Genomic DNA, 20,511 nt, shown 5'->3' on the forward strand with positions numbered 1-20,511 from the left:
GCAGTGAATCCTCAGCTGGGGCCACAATCCATTGCTCTCTCTAGAACCCAGTTTACATGGACCTTAATTGCAACCAACAAATGTTGCCACTGTGAGATAAATGGGACTCCTTCTCCTCCTCCCAAGGGCAATAAATGCTTCATTTGCCATATCCACATGCCTAGCTGGACTGGAGAGTAGAAGCAAATCGGCCCAGGAATCAAAACAGAGGCTGTCAGCCACAAGCCTGTTCACACAAGAACAAAACATTAACCTTGCCACAAGCTTTAGTTCATCACATGAAGACGGCAGATTCATATAAATATAAAATGTCAGTTAATTTTATTATTTTGCTTACAGATTCTTACAAATTTGGCAATTAAAAACAAACATGAACTGCTGTCCACAAATACAGAATTCCACAAGCATGGCCATTTAAATCACTCAGAACTAATAGATCATCATGAACATGCAAGTGACATGTATGTGCACTTGTGGAAAAAATTAACATCCTAAACTTTGTGCTGATTTTGGTTTGTTTCTTTTTTAAATTTTGCTCACACCTTTTTCAGTAGTAGTTCAAGGTGAGCTACATCCAGATACTTCCCTGTCCCTGGAGGGCTCACAATCTAAGTTTCTACCTGAAGCAAAAGAGAGTTGAGCGACTTGGCCAAGATCACAAGGAGCAGCAGTGGGATTTGAACCATGCACCTCTGGATAGCACGACCAGTGCTCTAACCAATAGGCTACTCCTCTGACTTTATGACCTCACAGAATACACAAGATTAAATTATCTGCCCTTATTCACTACACTTCTGCCAATGGTTATCACCAAAGTTTGCTATGGACCAAAAACAGAGAGCACTCACATTTTCCACTACATTTGGCCACACAGAACACAGGCAGCTCTGTTTAAAACTGATTAGAGTACTCTGCCCAAGGCTTTATTACTTAAATAATAAAAAGCTGCAACTATAACAATTCAGGAGGTGTCAACTTTGATGATACATTGAAACCCACTGCTCAGTGTGTGGTGCCGGCTAAGAAAGCAAATAGAATGTTAGGTGTTATTAGGAAAGGAATGGAAAACAAAAATGAGGACGTTATAATGTCTTTGTATCACTCCATGGTCCATGGTGCGACCGCACCTCGAATATTGTGTGCAATTCTGGTCACTGGATCTCAAAAAAGATATAGTATAATTGGAAAAGGTACAGAGAAGGGCGACAAAAATGATAAAGGGGATGTGATGGGACGACTTCCCTATGAGGAAAGGCTAAAGCGGCTAGGGCTCTTCAGCTTGGAGAAGAGATGGCTGAGAGGAGAAATGTCAGAGGTCTATAAAATAAGCGGAATGGACCAGATGGACGTGAATTACTGCTTATTTCTAGGATAAGCAGCATAAATTGTATTGTACTGTGTTGGATCTTGCCAGGTACTTGTGACCTGGATTGGCCACTGTTGGAAACAGGATGCTGGGCTTGATGGATCTTCGATCTGTCCCAGTACGCCAATACATATGTACAAATACTTTGGACATGGCAAATTGGATTCCACTCCATAATACAGAAAGAACTCTAGTACATCAACTTATAACCGAAAGATAGTTTGCTGAATGCATCCATGTGCTGCATTGGATTTCAAATTTACAAAAAAAAAAAAAAATACAGAGCACTCATCCATGCTACAATGCTGTATCACTTAACCAGTTTACACTTAAAGGAGAAACTCCATGCAAACCAAAAATGTTTGTATCTATTGGGTAAAATATTACAAGTTTATCTTAAAATTTTGAAAAAGTCATTATGACAATTTAGTCATGTCAAAATGAACTGTGGTGTGGGGATGCTTGTGTACCAGAGGCAACCAGGAATTTATACTGTATTTGCTCAAGCACCACCTTTATAGTTTCTAGGATTTTCCAAATAATTTACCATGGAGTGGGGGGGGGGGGGGGGGGGGGGAGGGAGGCTGACTTATAAGAATGCTTTGGGGCTACACTTGACTGCCTTCCAGATTGGTGTAATTAGGGTGCACTTACTCAATTTCACCCTAGATAGAGATAATTCAGCATAAAAGTTAGTGTGCAATGAATACACCACACTCTCTTCAACTTATAACATATCCCCCAATCAGCATCCCTATTTAATTTACCACTCTCTATTTACAATTCAAATGTTATCTCCCCCCTCTATATATTAATATCACTTTCCCTTATTACCACACCCCCCAACCCCAACAATTATATCATAAAAACAAAACAAGCTCCTAACCTTTCCACCATTTTTATCCAACCCTTATATCACTATTTTTTTCTACTCCTCACTTGCTATTTCAACCTTTTGCTGCTCATGGCAATAAACTATCAGGCTGGCCTTCTTAATTTTTAGCATATTTTTAAATTAAAAGAAATTTAAAAAACAAACTTAACAGCCAGGATATCTAAGAAGCTATCAAAGTGGAACCCCCCCCCCCCAAGACAAAGTAATTTCAAGAACAGAATATTCCTGCTTTAAAGAACACTTCGAAAACTAATATGAATTTGGAAATACATGTATTTTTTTTTAAGCATTAGGTAAAATCATTTGAACAAATCAAACCACTCAGGTGATTTAAAGATAAACAATAAGTTTGGCCTGTAGTGGTCAAGTTTCTCATTTTAAGAATGCAACAGAATTTTGTTAAATCTTTTACCCTCAGTGGACTATGCATCATTTCCATAAGTACATTCAGCAAGTACTAATACTTACCCTGTATATTAAGCGGCCCCTTAAATTTCTCTGAATACTGGCAGTAGTGGCAATTCATTCCACATTCGCTGGCTCCAACTGGCCCGGGATAGCAGGGATGCTACAGATTATCAGGGAGCTGCTTCAGCAACATTCTAAACAACGATTCAGCAGTAAAGCAATTGACAGATATCTTTTGAGAAGTACTGCTTGTCTGACACATAAGGTACTTAAAAACATGTACTTCAAGCCCAGAGAGTTAATGGGTTAGAAATGGCAATATTTTTCAGTAACCCTGCACTGGATTAGCACATTTTCTTACAGCACCTTAATACTGTAGAACCGAATCCTGTGTGTGCCTGTGCTCGCCTTGGTCTGAATCCTCTCTCTACATACTCAGTTACTGTTCCCCCAAAACATATTGTTCTACTTACTCAGGAGGACATCAAACACTGCTAGCCTGGCCAACAACAAAAAGGAGTCCTAAGCAAACAAAATGAATAAGAAATAAAACATATCATCACTGCAACTGTACAAAGCATGTTCCAGGTATAGTAATAATGGAAGACAATTCCAAAATATCCAAAAACATATATCCGATGCCTAAAGAAAAAAAAACTTTGCTCATAAAAATTAAGAAGGGAACAAGTAAAAACTAACAGCACCTATATCTTCAAGGGCTGGTAACAACAAATGCCTGAGTTCACATATATAAGAAGCACCGGAATACGGAGCAAACAAAAGCGGACTTATCTGATCCACAACTAATGAGCTGCTATTTTCACTGGATGCTCTCAATGTCCAATAAGTATCCCTGTTTCAAAATCTTCCTCAGGGATGCCAGAGCTGACTCATGAACAAAAATTCTTATTTCCTAAAACTTTTCGAAGTTTAAATAATAATAAACAATACATAATTCAAATTTTAAAACAAGGGGGGGGGGGGGGGGCATTTTCATAGAGAGTATCCATGATGTATATAAAAGCTTTATATACATCATGTCCTTGCAGCTAGTCTCACCAAAATTCAGCTCGGCTGAAAGGTCAGCCTATACTTAACTCTTTTGCCCCCTTCCTAATTTTTATGAGCAAAGGCTTTTTTCTTTAGGCATATGATTTTGGATATTTTGGTATTGATTTCCTTTATTTTTTGATATAGTTCTTTTGTCTCTCCCTATAGGGATTTTGTTATTTTGTTAGTGATTTATCCAGGTATAGTAATGGCAAGAAACATGCCCCTTGAGATGCACTACTGCATCTCAAGGGGAACCTTCAAGGAACAGCTGCCATTACTGTATAAATGGGTTTTTGCATCTTGAAATAAGTAAATTTACTACTGATAGGTCATTGGATGGTAGACAACCTGGCTCACTGATTTTATTTGACGAATGAAAATTATTTTGTGTTTTTGTGTTACATGGTCTTCTTGATATCTTGTTCAATTGTTTTCCATTTTGTTTGCATTCTTCTTTTTCTTTCCTATTTGTATATGAAATTCTTCCCTCTCCTTTGCCTCACTTTCTCCCTTTATGTTTTCTTGCAGTGGGCTGCTGATAGTATAGATAAAAACACAGCTTATGCTTCTCAAGTACAGGAATGTGTAAATACTGCAACAGTAAATGTAACCTACATGTCATAGGGCTTTCCCCAGAGATTTAATCACACAAAAGAAACATTTCTGGCACATCCTCATAGACCTCTGGAGGCTTACACCAATTTATAACTACATATAGTGCATTCTGAGATCAGTTTTGATAATTAACAGCACCAAGTGGTATGTATAAGAAAGTTTGATATTCACAGAAATAAAGTTCAGCTCATTCAAGACAGTGAAGAAATATTTACAAGGGTAAAAGGTAATTTGCTGCTAATTTCCTTTCTTGTTCATGAGAGGTGCTAGAGCAACACCACACCGGCCAGCGCAGGTGCCATTTATCTACAGAACAAGTACAACAGGAGCTGTGATTCAACACTGCTCTGGCAGGGCATGATCACTTCAAAGAGTGAAAGGCTAATTTACACAGCCTGACTCTCTGCTGAGACTTGGAATAAGGGTGCAGATTAATGCAAACTAGGATGCTGGTGTTAATTATATGGACCCTTATCTGCTCTGAAACAGACTCACCAGCGTTTTTTCACACTGGCTATTAAAAGGCTTTCAGACAGTAGTGTGACTCTTACTGACCTGATTATCATCAAATTGTGCCAATCTCCTGAGTACTCAGTTTCTAATGGCAAAAAGATGATCAGAATCCTATTTAAGCACATTAGGTTGCTACTAAAGCCACAGGCAGACAACCCAAATATCTCACTAAAGAAAAAAATGACATGAGAATAGAGAGACAATTAAAACGCTGCCTGTTCATAGTACTACTTAGTTCCAAAATGAATGAGGGTCATCACTGTTGTATAACCATGAAGCAGATCATCCTTTACCTCATTACACTCCCGAAGTATAAAATTCCCTGTGACTATTCTATCACATCCAATTTCTCCATTCCCAAAGAAGCCAAACAAGGGAACAGTTGGAAAATACTTCCTAAATGCATCTGCTTCCACATTTGTTTTGTTTTTGTAGTACTGCTGGCCTCTACCAACACAAGCAAACATAAAGCCAATGGTATTGTGTTCCGGGACGTTAGCTGATTTCAGGCGCTGCATGCATGCTTCTGCTGTCCTTTCATCATACACCTCCTGAGCCAACAGAACCGTAGCGCCTTGGACTTTGGATCCGCTGAAAGCTAGTCCAACCACACCTATGGAATCCTTGTTGCAAGTTTTACTGGAAAAAAAAAAAAAAAAAAAGAGACAAAGGAGAAAGTGCATGAAAAAGTGCTGATATACTTATGTGTTTGAATTGCTGCTATATTTTGTTATTTTTCCTGTCTCATTAATTGGGATAATTTTCAAAAATTCATAAATGAAAACTGCTGATATGAAGCTAGTGAGATCAGGTGAATGGGTAAACTGGCAGAAAACAGAATGTAGAGCTGCTTTATCATTTTGACAAGGGTGAGTTACTTCAAAGGTCATTGTGCATGCTGCATGGCTACAGCCTATTTTCCAGCTGGGGATCTGAAGACTCAACTTGTAGTTTTCTGCTCCCAAATCTTGGAGCCACTCCTCAACTGAGCAAGTAGGATAATACATAGTAACATAGTAGGTGACGGCAGAAAAAGACCTGTACGGTCCATCCAGTCTGCCCAACAAGATAAACTCATATACTCTACTTTATATGTACACCTGACCTTAATTTGTATCTACCATTTTCAGGGCACACACAGTAAAAGTCTGCCCAGTACTGGCCCCGCTTCCCAACCACCAGTGCTGCCACCCAATCTCCGCTAAGTTTCCGAGAATCCATTCCTTCTGAACAGGATTCCTTTATGTTTATCCCATTCGTGGGCCATATCCTTCTCCTTCCTTCACTCCATCAGAGGCATTTCATTGAATATATAGCAAGTCTTAGAGCTGTAGCTTAAGCAGTTATTTAGACTCAGTATATCAATAAATAGTAGATGACGGCAGAAAGATCTGCACGGTCCATCCAGTCTGCCCAACAAGATAAACTCATATGTGCTACTTTTTGTGTATACCTTACCTTGATTTGTATCTGTCATTTTCAGGGCATAGACCGTATAAGTCTGCCCAGCACTATCCCTGCTTCCCAACTACCAGCTCTGGCACAGACCGTATAAGTCTGCCCAGCACTATACCACATTTAGATACCATTTATTAAATGTTTGGTACTGAAAGAGGGTATTTTCTCAGTATGACCTAAACAGTTTTAACTTCCTCTAGACACAATACAGACTTATCTCAATGTGCCCAAGATAAACCCGATTGCTTAAAATAGCCATTATGCCAAAATCCTAAAGGAGGCCACATCATATTGAGGACACTGAAAAGACAGAAGCAGTTCAGAGGATGGCTATCAAATTATGTAGAGCCTGTAATACAAACGCTATAGAGGAGGTTCAGGAACTCAACAATGTGCTCTCTGGGGGAAAGTAAGAAAAAGCAGAAACACAACAGAGACGTATCTTGCAGATGTCAACATACTGGCGAGTAGTGTGGGGAGCCTGTGTGGGGGCTCAGGGTCTGGTGTTTGTATGTTCATAGCACCCCTCTGAATAATATGAACAAGACTACTTGTAAGATTTATTCATTCCCTAACTACTCCGTGTACTGTTTTTAACCCTTGCAAACCAGAACAGGATGCAGGGTGAATTTGTGGAGAAATTGTGAAATCATGCACAGACAAATATCTGCAACCCCCACGCCCCTCTTATCAGTAAAGAACCAGGCATGTTTATGAATTAGTGTGATTAGTTGGGCAAGAGCGGAAAATTGAGATGTGGGATAGTTCAACAGAGAGCAGGTGGGGTGAGACTAGTTATAGTAACGAAAATATGGAGATAGAAAAAACATCATGTAAAAGAAAGTTGTGCATTTATGCTTTCTGCTGATATGGCTTATGTAAAAGTCATGTATTGTACTATTTTGGGATCTTACCAGGTACTTGTGACCTGGATTGACCACTGTTGGAAACAGGATGATGGGTTTGATGGACCTTCGGTCTGTCCCAGTATGGCAACACTTTTGTACTTATGATTTAAGGCAAAACATTTTACAAATAGCTTATTAACACCATTATATGTTTTTAAGAGAGAACAAACAAAAGTGAAGTTTTTATGAGTATTTTATCCTGCTTTAATTTATACTTTGTTATAATATTTCTACATAACAATGTTTTGCCTTGAAAAAGGTTACATTATCTTTAGATAGTGAAAAGGAGAAGTTGGGAAGGTCCCCTTGCAGAAAGGTAGAAGGCAGTTAGCTCACCACAAAGATAAGATGGTGGGGAAGAGATAACATGACTATGTCTCAGGGTCAGGTTGAGAGGTGTAACTAATTCCTAAGAATTAGGGTATTAACTGACATTTGATAGGCTAGAAGTTAGATGTGGTTGGACTATTAGGTAGATGATTGATCGGTAGGATGTGCTAAGATGGTAATTAATTTCCTTATTGTATAATATGTACTAAATCAAATTGTATAAAAATTGAGAGAGATCTATGTAGAGGGAGCTTCTTTGTTCCTCCCAGCAAGGGAGCTAACTTGGGAAAGAGGGCATATCCAACCATTTCTTTTCTGTATTTCAGACCTGCAATAAGCCTTTTTTGCCTGTCTCCAGAACAAAAGCTTTTCCTTTCTTTTTCACTTCTGAGTAGTAAGTATTATTTGTTTTATTTGTGTAAGAATACCAGGGAAGTGAGCGCTCCAGCCATAAACAGCTGGGGTAGGATGTGTGGAAGCGGGTTGCCTAAAAGAGTGGTTGCCCGGTTCTAATCCGTGCAACTTTATGCCGAAACCAGGGAGAACATGGGACTGGTTCCAGGACGTGTATGCATTTCGCTTGTCTAGTCCACGATCCTCTTGACCTGATGTGCAGCTGAAGAGACAGAGTGAGTATTTTGGAGACGCAGACGTGCATTCCTGTGTGCTGGAGATGAAGAGTGAAGACAGCCTTGGCGAGTAGATTTTTTTGGGGGGAAACTGTGTTTACTGTGGGTAGAATAATGTAGCATTTTCAAGGCCAAGGGATTGTGCTATGAAGCTGCAAGGAAGGAGAAAGAGAAACTGCTTTATTGAGAGGATGACGGTAACCAAAGAAGAAGCAGCAGCATTTAAGAATACATGAAAAGAAGACATCACTTGACTGCCCATGCCATCTCTTGTTGAGGGGAGCATCTGGTATGAGAACCTCACAGACTGCAAGAACTAAGAAGGATGACAGAAAAAAGAGGAGGCTATGTAAAGATAGTAAGCAGTGGCAACTGGGTAGGCCAAGGAGTCCTTATCTACCAACAATCATGTTACAATATGAAGTCTGGTAATTAAATACAGAACATTGTACATGAAGCAAGAGACCTGGGTTCCACTGACAGCCACACTCTACACTATGAGGGTCATTTTTGGAAAAGAAAAGGTAGTGTAGTGGTGGGTGCAGTGCTCTGTAGAAAGGAGGACTGCACCCACCACTACACTACTCCAGAGACCTGCTTGCTGCTGTAATAGAACTGGCTAGAACATCTGAGGCTGTCATAGAGGCTGGTGAGTAATAATTTTTCTTCACATTTTGGGGGGGGGGGGGGGGGTGGAAGGGGGTCAGTGACCACTGGGGGAGTAAAGGGGATAAGACTCAGCAAACAAGATAAGGATGCAATGGTAAGATGTGTACCTGGGAACATTTAGATGAAGTCTACAGCGGTGTCCCCTAGGGTACCCCATTTAGGGGACAATGCTGCAGACTTCATCTAAATGTTCCCAGACAAACAGAGATCAAAGTGGATTATGCAAAATAAAAAGCAAAGAAAAGAACTATAATATTCAATAGGAAAATGTACATTAACCTTCCACTCCCAAAGTGAAAACATTACAGATTAACTCTTACCTAATATTGCCTCTAGTCCCAGCTTAGCTACTAATAGTGGAATTTCCCCTGCCAAGATGTTGACGGTGTTTTTTGGTTACTTTATACACTACTTCCATCTGAGGCTGGATGATGTAATCAACAGGAAGTAGTATATAAAATAAATGCCGTCGCCGTCAGCAGGGGAAATCCCATTATTAGGAGCTAAGCTGGTGCTAGAGGCAATTTTAGGTGAGAGTTCATCTGTAATTTTTTTCACTGTTTGGGAGTAGAAGGTTAATGTACATTTTCTCACACAATGAACCGATGACAAAGGCGGGTACAGTCAAGTCACTGGCAAGTTGCACCGCTGAGGTTTTCGATAATAAGTACATAAGTAATGCCATACTGGGAAAAGACCAAGGGTCCATCGAGCCCAGCATCCTGTCCACGACAGCGGCCAATCCAGGCCAAGGACACCTGGCAAGCTTCCTCTAGCAGTGGAAATGAATTGTGCCTGTTCTATTATTGTATCCCATTGAAAAAAATCTGTGCAAGGAGAGATTGTGTGATCCAGTAAAAACTGCCATTCAAACATACTCTCTCCCAAATACCAGAGCCCAAGAGAGCTGCCGCATTCACTGGAATATGCCTGCTGCCAACAACCATGCCTTCAAAAGGAATTTAAATTTTTTTAGATTAAGTTCACAGTGTAGAGACAATGGCATGGAGTTCCAAAAATGTGGGGCAACAAAGAAAAAAGCACTGTGATGCATAATTTCCAGAATACAGAATGGTCAGTGAAGAAAGATACAAAGGTGTACCCCGACGGAAAGCTTTAAAAGCCAGAAACTTTGAATTGCATACAATAAAAAAAACGGTAACAATGATGATCTTTCAAGGTAGGTGTGACATGGTCAAATTTCTGTAAATGGCAAAGACGACGTATGTTTGCATTTTGTAAGGTCTGTAGTCTCCTGGGATGTCTGGATAAACAGTCCTTAATCTCTACATCTAGGCTCTTTACATCAGCTAAGAGAAGACCCTTTTTCAGCGAAGCAGTTTGACCAGGAGTCTGGTTCTATGCAATGCGTCCACACACATTGATTAAGCTATATATAATGATTAGCTATAGAACTGAAAAGAAACAATATCTAAAAACAATCATTACATCGCTGGTCCCTACATCTAAGCAATGCTAGGAGTTTCTAGACCAGGAAAAGAAGCAATAATACACTATAATATATATACGTCCATCACTAGTCCTTAATCTCTACATCAGCTGAGAGAAGACCCTTTTTCAGCGAAGCCGGAGTTTGACCAGGAGTCTGGTTCTATGCAATGCATCCACCCACAGATGAGCTGTTATACCTAGTTTTTCATTTAGTGCAATATATTCTAACTCTCCCATCTTATGTGGATGACATCACGATTTCTATTCCTTTTAAAAAAAACTTAAGTGAAATAGCCACTAAAATACACCATGCTGGATTGGGCCAACACTTTTAAATTCAAATTCAATGCTGAGAAAACACATTGCCTTACCCTCTCCTCTCCCTACAACAAGTTCACGACCTCTACATTAATCACACCTGAGCTTGTCTTACCGATCTCTGAGACTCTAAAAATATTAGGTGTCATTGTTGATAGACATTTAACTCTGGATCAACAAACAAACTCTACCACCAGACAAATGTTCTTCTCACTTTGGAAGCTAAAACGCATCAAATCTTATTTCCCTAGGGACGTATTTCGTAGTCTCATTCAGTCACTAGTCCTTAGCTGCCTTGATTACTGTAATGGGCTTTGTTGGGCTCTTGGGGCGGGGGAGTGGTAAATTTTCACAATTTTGGAAAATCTAAAAGTTTTGAAGTTGAATTTGCATACGTTATGTATGGGTCGGAGGGACTATTCGTTTGAAGCTTTGTTTGTATTGGCAGGATGTATTGACTTTTTGGTGGCATTTTGTACCTTGCTATGTATCCCTTTGACTATGCACTTAATAAAGACTTCTTATAAATTAAAAAAAAAAAAAAAGAAAATGAACATAAGAAAAAAAATGCAATTTTAAGAAGCTTTTTGCACTAACTGAAGTTAAGTACATAAGAAATGCCACACTGGGAAAAGACCAAGGGTCCATCGAGCCCAGCATCCTGTCCACGACAGCGGCCAATCCAGGCCAAGGGCACCTGGCAAGCTTCCCAAACGTACAAACATTCTATACATGTTATTCCTGGAATTAACAGCAGTCTCAGACTGCTGTTAATCTCAACCTTAGACCCATCCATCTCACTCTTCCAATCTCTAGTTTGAGTCCACCAGCAGGTTAACTGCAAGGTAATGCCCTCTCTATCAGTTTTAGCTTCTGAATGAACTATAAAGATATACCAACTTTTCTGAGGTGCAGGATGATAGACCTTCCACCTGTCCACCTGCAATGATGATGTTCTTCTCATTCAGTGGGTCAATTACTTGATGAAGAAAGCGATTGGCTCCATGTTTGTGCGTATTGTAGCCAAACATTAGAACAACACGAAGTTCTGGATTATTCTTAAGACCTACAAATAAAGGCATGCAATTAGAAATGGGTTCTATTATCATATAGATATATCAATTGATCATATCAATATCATATACTTTGTAATTGATAACACATCATACTCACTAGATCAAACAATGTAAATCCTGGAAATTACTATTGACCGACACTTATCATTACAGTCTCAGGTTTCAAAGGTAGTCTCGGACGTCTTCCATACAATGTGGAAATTAAGGATACGTCCCTTCTTCCAATACTCCATAATTCGCACCATCACCCAATCTTTGGTACTATCCAAATTTGATTACTGTAATGCCATATATGTGGGAATTAAAATTTCTCTCCTTAAAATACTACAAACAGCACAAAACACTGCTGCTCACCTTGTATGTGGTGCTCCTTGTTTTGAAGATTTCCCTCTCTTATTAAAGCTGCACTGGCTTCCTATAAAAGCTAGAATAACCTTTAAATGTGTGTGACTGTTTATGAAATTCTATATGGATTATCACCTCCTTACATGCAATATCAAACAGATTTACTTTCATGAAATGCAACAATTACCTCCAGAGAATATCTCATGCTCCATTATCCAAATTGTAAAAGTCTACTCTACAAATCACTGATTGTTGAAGGCTTTAATTATCAGTGCCCCAAACTGTGGAACTCTCTGCCTAAGCAACTGAGATGTACAGATGATTATTTAAGATTTTGCAAGCTATTAAAGACCTTTCTGTTTAGTACTCATCAACAGACAAACTAATGTTGCCTTGTATTAGGCACCCCGACATAATAGCCCTGATAAAAAAACCCTGACAAAACAGACGTAACAAAATAGCCCTTGACAAAATGGCCCCTCCCACAAAATAACCCTTCACAAAAAAAAGATGATAAACTACAAGTGAACTCTTCACTGATAAAGGCTTCTACCAGCATTGCATTGTATAAAGTATAAATAAACAAAATTCTATAGCTACCAACTGGTATTCATGATCTGTTCTGCTGTGTAAGGAAACTATTTCCATCAACATGCTAATTAAAAAAAAAAACAAGCAAACCCAATATTGTCATCATTTTCATATAGTCTTACCAACCTTATCTTGTTTGGCAAGGTAAGATTATTAGGAAATAAAATGCAGGGCCATATTCTGGGCAGCCTGTCCGGGGGCTAATTTGTCAGTGACAATTTTGTCGGGGCTATTTTGACTGGGTACCCTTGTATTAATACCAGTTTCAACTAAGCTAATTCTCTAGATTTCATTACACAGAAAATGTGTCATCTTTCCTGATTTTAAAATTATCCCGATTGTACTGTTAAGTTTTTCTTGTATATAAGCCACATTGAACCCGATCCTGTTTGAGATAATGTGGGATACAAAGTCATAAATAAATACAGGAGTTAGGCAGTTTTCCAAAATCAAAATTTACAGATCCTTAAGCAAATTCCAGCTAAATTTCATTAGTTAAAAATTGATTCTGTTTCTCCATTGACAGTATAATGGATGCAGATATACCCAGTGATCACAATGCCACAGCTAAAGAGTGAACTGCTCAAGAAGAAGTTTGCCCTTACCTGATAATTTCCTTTGCTTGAGTCCTGCTAGACCAATTCAGACTGATAGATTATGTCTCACTATCAGTAGATGGAAGCAGAAACTTGAAGATTCTGATGTCATCATCAGTATAACAGGTGATGCAGCCAGAAATATTCTCAGTATGCCAATGCCAAAGTAAGAACTACTAACTAAAGGAACCTCTATAAATGTGGAGCTCATTATCAACTGGGGAGCCCATTGCAGACACCAGAACATTAAAGAAAACTATGTATAATGAACAAGAAAGGGCAGCCTGAAGCCAAGTGCTACCAGGACTCCTCCATCTTCCCAAGTGGGTCCTGGATGGTTTAAAAGGCCTCAAGAAAAAGGAATTATCAGGTAAGGGTAAATTTTTCCTTTTGTTATCCTGATAAAATCAGATCAGACTGACAGGATGTACCAAAGCTTTATCCCACCACGTGGGAGAAAAAGACAAGGCACCCTGCAACATAGCTCTGCCAAAAAAGCAGCATCTCCTCTGGCCTGAACGTCGATCTTGCAATGTTTCACAAAAGTATGCGGCGAGGACCAAATGGCCACTTTGCAGATATCTTCAGTACCACTTGAGCTTCTGCCCAAGAAGTCCCCTGAGCAAAAATCAACTGAGCTCCAAGACCTGCTGGAACCTCTTTCCATTTGAGGAGATATGCTGCTTCTAACACCTCCTTAATCCAAAGGGAAATAGTAGATTTTGAGGCCACTTCCTTTGCGTGGCCCATGAAACAATATGAATAACCTAACAAAAAGAATCTGTGACGTCCAAGTTACGCAGGAGGGCTTGGTGTACATTGAGCGAATTATCTACAAAGACACCCAGATCTTTTTCTTGAGCGCTGACCCCCAAGGTGGACCCTAGCATCAGGTAACTATGATTTGGATTATTCTTTCCAATGTGCATCACCTTGCATTTGTCCACATTAAATTTCATCTGCCATTTGGATACCGTGTCTTCCAATTTCTAAGGTCTTCTTGCAATATTTTGCAGTTTGCACGTGTTTTGGGAACTCAACTTGTTTGACTTCCCTCCTTCGGCCCTCCCTCTTCCTCCTTTCTTTCTTCTTCCCTCCGCCCCCTTTTTATCGTTTTTCTCCTCCCCGCATCTCTCTTCCCCATTATGTTTTCTTTCCACACCATTATAAGATGCAGGAGATTAACTGGAAGAACTTTCTTGTATCAACATAAGCCTTTCAGGATTCACCACAACCACCAGAAAACTTACTTTCACTCTGTACTATAAAGTGAAGATACTTAGCTGTAGCAGGTATTCTCCGAGGACAGCAGGCCTTCTATTCTCACATGTAGGTAAGGCGGATCCGCGTTGCCAGTCTGAAGCTTGTAACAAGCTTTAAACAGGTCACTAAGCATGAGACGCACTCCACCACACGAGCACGGGACCAGCAGTACAATATAAAGCATAAGAAAAAAGGAGACAATTCCATGGGGAGCTGAGAGGGTATTTGAGAACAGAAGGCCTGTTGTCCTCGGAGAATACCTGCTACAGGTAAGTATCTTCACTGTCTCTGAGGACAAGCAGACCTATAATTCTCACACATGGGAATGCCTACCTACCAGGCTCACCAAAAACCACCATCAGTGGTTAACTGGACCTCGAAACGGCGAGGGCCAAAAAGTAATTAACCTGAAACTATATACAATTTGAGTGAGAGTGCAACCTGGAACAGAACTAAACGGGCCTAGGAGGGTGGGGTTGAACTCTAGACCCCAACCAACTCCTGCAGAACTATTTGTCCAAACCAACTTTTGCTTCAGATATCCTGCTCAAGGCAGTAATGAGATTGAATGTGTGGACTGAACACCACGTCACAGCTTGCAAATTTCTTCAGTGGAGGCAGACCTCAAGTGGGTGATGGGAACCGCAAAAAAATCAAACTAGGTGGAAGTTAGGCAATTGCCTAAGTAATACCAAATTACCTGTTTTTGACCTGTATATATACACAGATATACACATGTATCCTAGTTTGTAATGTTATTAGTCCAGTGACCTAGTTTAATTGGTGCCCAGGCAGCTGCCTACGCATGGCATTACAGTCCTATATATTACATTATTTTAGCTAATATTGGTAAACTGCATTCTGAGCTAAGTCAGAGTAACTCAGAAAAAGACAAATTCCTCACATTCGTTTCCATCTGATAGGAAGGGGGTTTGCAGCTAGAAACCAGTTTTCCCTACATGGTCAGAGATTTCCCTATTGGCTGATAGCCAACCTAGGATGGTCAGAGTGTTAGGTATATCCTTGAGAGCCTTTGTTCCTTTTGGCGCCCTTTTGCCCTTTTTCTCTTTGATATTTTCTCCCCTCCACCTCCTCTCCTTAACTCTCTGCCTTTACACCTCCTTTGTTGGGACTATTGGCCTTTCTCATGCAAAAGAAGCTCTACAGCTTGGCAGAGCTCCAAAGAAAGACAGGAAGAATATTGGATGCTATTTCTGTATGTTCCTGGCTTCTACTACTACTATTTAACATTTCTAAAGCGCTACTAGGGTTACGCAGCGCTGTACAATTTAACATAGAAGGACAGTCCCTGCTTAGAGAGCTCACAATCTAAAGGACAAATGTACAGTCAGTCAAGTAGGGGTCGTCAAATTGGGACAGTCTAGATATCCTGAAAGGTATAAAGGTTAGGTGCCGTAAGCCACATTGAAGAGGTGGGCTTTGAGTAAGGATTTGAAGATGGGTAGGGAGGGGGCTTGGCGTAAGGGCTCAGGAAGTTTATTCCAAGCATAGGGTGAAGCGAGGCAGCATGGCGGGCTTCTGACATGTATACTGTATTCTTGAAACCTGTTCACCTTAATCCTGTGAGATACATTGAACTACAGTAAGCAAATAAAAAGATAAGTTATTTTATCTATATTAAATGTCTGAGTGTTATCTGTACATAACTCTGGGAAACTTAAAGAACAGTAATAGCCGTAGAGAGACAATATAGACTGCAAGCAGTAAACAGCTTACAGCGGGCTGTCTCATGACCCAGAGTGGGAAGACAGGATAGGCTGTAGCTGAGAGCTTGTAGTAGAAACTGTCTAGCTGGCAGGCCGTAGAGCCTGTGGGTTAGTTACGCGTAGAGCTCATAGTATAGGCGGCTGCCTAGTGGCTCGCATCAGTGGGCTACCAAAGCAGCTTTGATGCTGTGAGCCCTGACATGACCTTCAAGGGTCAACCCAACCTGGGCATAAGTGAAAGAAATGCAATCTGCCAGCCAACTGGAAATGATGACCCCCCCCCCCCCCAATCCTGTTGGGATCAAATGAAACAAAGAGCTGAGTGGACTGTCTGCATAGCCTAGTCCACTCCAAATAAAAAGCCAACGCTTGCTTGCAGTCCAAGGTGTGTAGTGTGCTTTTGCCAGGATGAGCATAAGGTCAGGGGAAGAATGCTGGCAAGACAATCAACTGGTTAAAGATGGAACTCTGACACAATCTTAGGTAGGGTGAGTGAGGTGGACTGTTATGATTAACCTTAGTATAAGGTGCATCTGCGACTAAGGTCTGAAGCTCACTGACCCTGAGAGATGAAGTAACAGGCACCAAAAATATGACCTTGCAAGTCAAGTACTTCAGATGACAGGAATCAAGTGGCTCAAAAGGAGCTTTCATCAAATGGGTGAGAACGATGTTGGGGTCCAATGACACAGGTGGAGGTTTGACAGGGAGCTTTGTCAACAGCAAACCTCTCATGAAGCAAACAAACAACTAGAGGCTGTCCAGAGATGGGCTTACCCTCTACATGTTGAAAATAAGCAGTAATTGCACCAAGGTGAACCGTTAGTAGTCTTGAGACCAGACTTGGAGAGGTGCAGAAGGAATTCAAGCAGGGTCTGTGTGGAACTAGGGCGTTGCCCTCACACCAGACAGCAAACCTCCTAAATTTGAAAGAATAACATTTCTTAGTGGAATCTTTCCTGAAAGCCAGCAAGACTTTGAAGACACCCTCAGGAAGGCACAAGAAGTAAACTCTAAGCTCTCAACATCCAGGCCCTGAGGGCTAGAGACCAGAGGTTGGGATGCAGAAGAGATCCCTTGTTCTGCGTGATGAGGGCCAGAAAACACTCCCATCTCCATGGGTCTTCGGAGGACAACTCCAGAAGAAGCAGGAACCAGATCTGCCAGGGCAAGTAGAGAGCAATCAGGATCATGATCCTGTGGTCTTGATTGAATTTCAGCAAAGTCTAACCCACAAGAAGAAATCGGGATGACAAGTGAGGTGATCAAATTTGCAGATGATACAAAACTATTCAAGGTTGTTAAAATACGTGCAGACTGTGAAACATTGCAGGAAGACCTTAGGAAATTGGAAAACATGGTATCCAAATGGCAGATGAAATTTAATGTGGACAAATGCAAGGTGATGCACATTGGAAAGAATAATCCGAATCATAGTTACCTGATGCTAGGGTCCACCTTGGGGGTCAGCACTCAAGAAAAAGATCTGGGTGTCGTTGTAGATAATACGCTGAAATCTTCTGATTAGTATGTGGCAGTGGCCAAAAAAGCAAACAGGATGCTAGGAATTATTAAGAAAGGGATGGTGAATAAGACCAAAAATACTATAATGCCTCTGTATCGCTCCATGTTGCGTCCACACCCCGAGTATTGCGTTCAGTTCTGGTCGCTGTATCTCAAAAAAGATATAGCAGAATTAGAAAAGGTTCAAAGAAGAGAACCAAAATGATAAAGGAGATGGAACTCCTCTTGTATGAGGAAAGCCTAAAAAAGGTTTGGGCTCTTCAGCTTGAAGAAGAGATGGATGAAGGGAGATATGATTGAGGTCTACAAAATCCTGAGTGGTGTACAATGAGTAGAAGTAAATCAACTTTTTACTTGTTCCAAAACTACAAAGACTAGGGGACACTCAAAGAAGTTACATAGAAATACTTTCAAAACAAATAGGAAGAAATAATTTTTTTTTTACTCAACGAATAGTTAAGCTCTGGAACTCTTTTCTGGAGAATGTGGTCACAGTGCTTAGTACATCTGGATATAAAAAAGGTTTGGACAAATTCCTGGAGGAAAAGTCCATAGTCTGCTATTGAGACAGACATGGGAAGCAACTGCTTGCCCTGAGATTTGCAGTATGGAGTGTTGCCACGATTTGGGTTTCTGCCAGGTACTTGTGACCTGGCTTGGCCACTGTTCGGAAACAGGATACTGGGCTAGATGGACCATTGGTCTGACACAGTATGGCTACTCTTATGATACGCATATAGAAGACCTGTTCCACAATGGAGGAAAACATCTGACAACAGCCTGTCATAGGTCTAGAGCCTGGAACAGAACCGAGGGACTTTGTGATTGGACTGAGTGGCAAACAGATCCACTAAGAGGGTGCTCCACGCTCAGAAGATCTCGCAGGCAGGCAACGCCCATGCTGAGTGACCACTCATGTGGTTGAAAGACCCTGCTCAGTCGGTCAGCCAGGCTGTTGTATTTGCCCGCTAGGTAAATGGCCTTAAGGAGCATCCCGTGCTGATGCACCCAATGCCACATCTGGACGGCCTCCTCACACAGCGGGTGTGAACAGGTGCCCCCTTGCTTGTTGGTGTAATACACAGCAACTTGATTGTCTGTTTGAATGAGTACAATTTGGTTGCTCAGCCAATCTCTGAAAACCTTTAGAGAATTCCAGACTGTCCAGAGCTCCAGAAGGTTGATGTGGAGATCTGTTTCTGACTAAGCAACTCGAGTGTGAAGCCCACCTAAGTAAGCTCCCCACCCTAGATGGAATGCATCCGTCATCAGCACCTTCATGGGCTGTGGAATTTGGAATGTTAGACCCAGAGTCAAATTGTAATCTAAATTGTCCACCAGAGCAGGGGCTGAACCAGCTCTGGTAGAACTTGGATGACATCCTCCAGGTTCCCCATGTCCTGACACCTCTGGGAAGCTAGGGTCCACTGGGTAGTTCTCATATGAAGATGTGCCATGGATGTGTGATGGAAAATATTAAGGATTGCTTTTCAGCCTTGCTTTAATCAATAATACATTTTTAAAATCCCCTGTCTTTGACCAAAAGGTGACTTTCCTGGTATATAAGTACATAAGTACATAAGTACATAAGTAGTGCCATACTGGGAAAGACCAAAGGTCCATCTAGCCCAGCATCCTGTCACCGACAGTGGCCAATCCAGGTCAAGGGCACCTGGCACGCTCCCCAAACGTAAAAACATTCCAGACAAGTTATACCTAAAAATGCGGAATTTTTCCAAGTCCATTTAATAGCGGTCTATGGACTTGTCCTTTAGGAATCTATCTAACCTCTTTTTAAACTCCGTCAAGCTAACCGCCCGTACCACGTTCTCCGGCAACGAATTCCAGAGTCTAATTACACGTTGGGTGAAGAAAAATTTTCTCTGATTCGTTTTAAATTTACCACACTGTAGCTTCAACTCATGCCCTCTAGTCCTAGTATTTTTGGATAGCGTGAACAGTCGCTTCACATCCACCCGATCCATTCCACTCATTATTTTATACACTTCTATCATATCTCCCCTCAGCCGGCTGGAATGTAAAGCACATCTCCAGAACAATGTATGAGATAAGGCACACTCAAAAACAATGTATGAGATAAGGCACATCTCAAGAACAAGTTGGAATGTCTCTGAAGCCAGCTTGTCCAGGAGAGGCACGGTATGCTTGAAGTTCGGGAGATAAGCCACCTGGCTAGTGGTTTGTTTACCTGAACTGAGAGCATATGACTGAAACCTCATGTACATTCCTGGATAAGTTTTAGCTTAATAAAAAGGGGGCTTTTTGCAGCAGAGCCTTGGGGCTCATTCTGTGGATGGACACATCGTGCAGAAAAGAATTTTTCCTGGTCATATGGAGACTTTGGGCTTTCACTGCAATGGGCCCATATATATCTTTCTTATTTTACTTTTCTATAGCCTTCCTTTAGTAATGTACTCGATTAGTGTGTGCATTTCTTTCTTTTTTTTTTTTAGGAAAAATATCAGTTTAAACAAATCCAAGAAATTATTATAAACTTGTTTTAGGCCACCAAAATTAGGGGCTAAGAGCCGTTAACTTAGGAAGAAGTATTTTAACAAAAACAAATCACTAGATGCAATAAAGCAATAGCAGATTATTATAACCCCCCAAAATCATAATGACAATTCCCAATATCCAAATCTTGAAGCAGAGCATAACGGTTTAAGTTCAACAAGCATTATTATAATTTTTTCTGAGAAATAAATTGTTTTAAATGTTCAGGCAAAAAGAAAACATATTTCACCCCCAGGTATT

At 40.7% G+C, this 20,511-nt stretch overlaps 1 protein-coding gene across 1 annotated transcript in view; it reads right to left on the reverse strand.

Annotated features, from left to right (window-relative positions):
* Nucleotides 1–2,516: 2,516 nt before the first annotated feature.
* FBXO22 (F-box protein 22) overlaps nt 2,517–20,511 on the reverse strand; it is a 72,919-nt gene continuing 54,924 nt past the window's right edge. Inside the window, exons 6-7 of the mRNA XM_030187400.1 lie at nt 11,515–11,680; nt 2,517–5,489 (exon numbers count right to left, since the gene is read on the reverse strand). Of these exons, the coding sequence (XP_030043260.1) occupies nt 5,078–5,489; nt 11,515–11,680 (578 nt within the window). The 3' untranslated portion in view covers nt 2,517–5,077. The remainder of the gene's footprint in view (nt 5,490–11,514; nt 11,681–20,511) is intronic.

Source organism: Microcaecilia unicolor, chromosome 1 (genome assembly GCF_901765095.1).
Source record: "Microcaecilia unicolor chromosome 1, aMicUni1.1, whole genome shotgun sequence".
Lineage (NCBI taxonomy): Eukaryota > Metazoa > Chordata > Amphibia > Gymnophiona > Siphonopidae > Microcaecilia > Microcaecilia unicolor.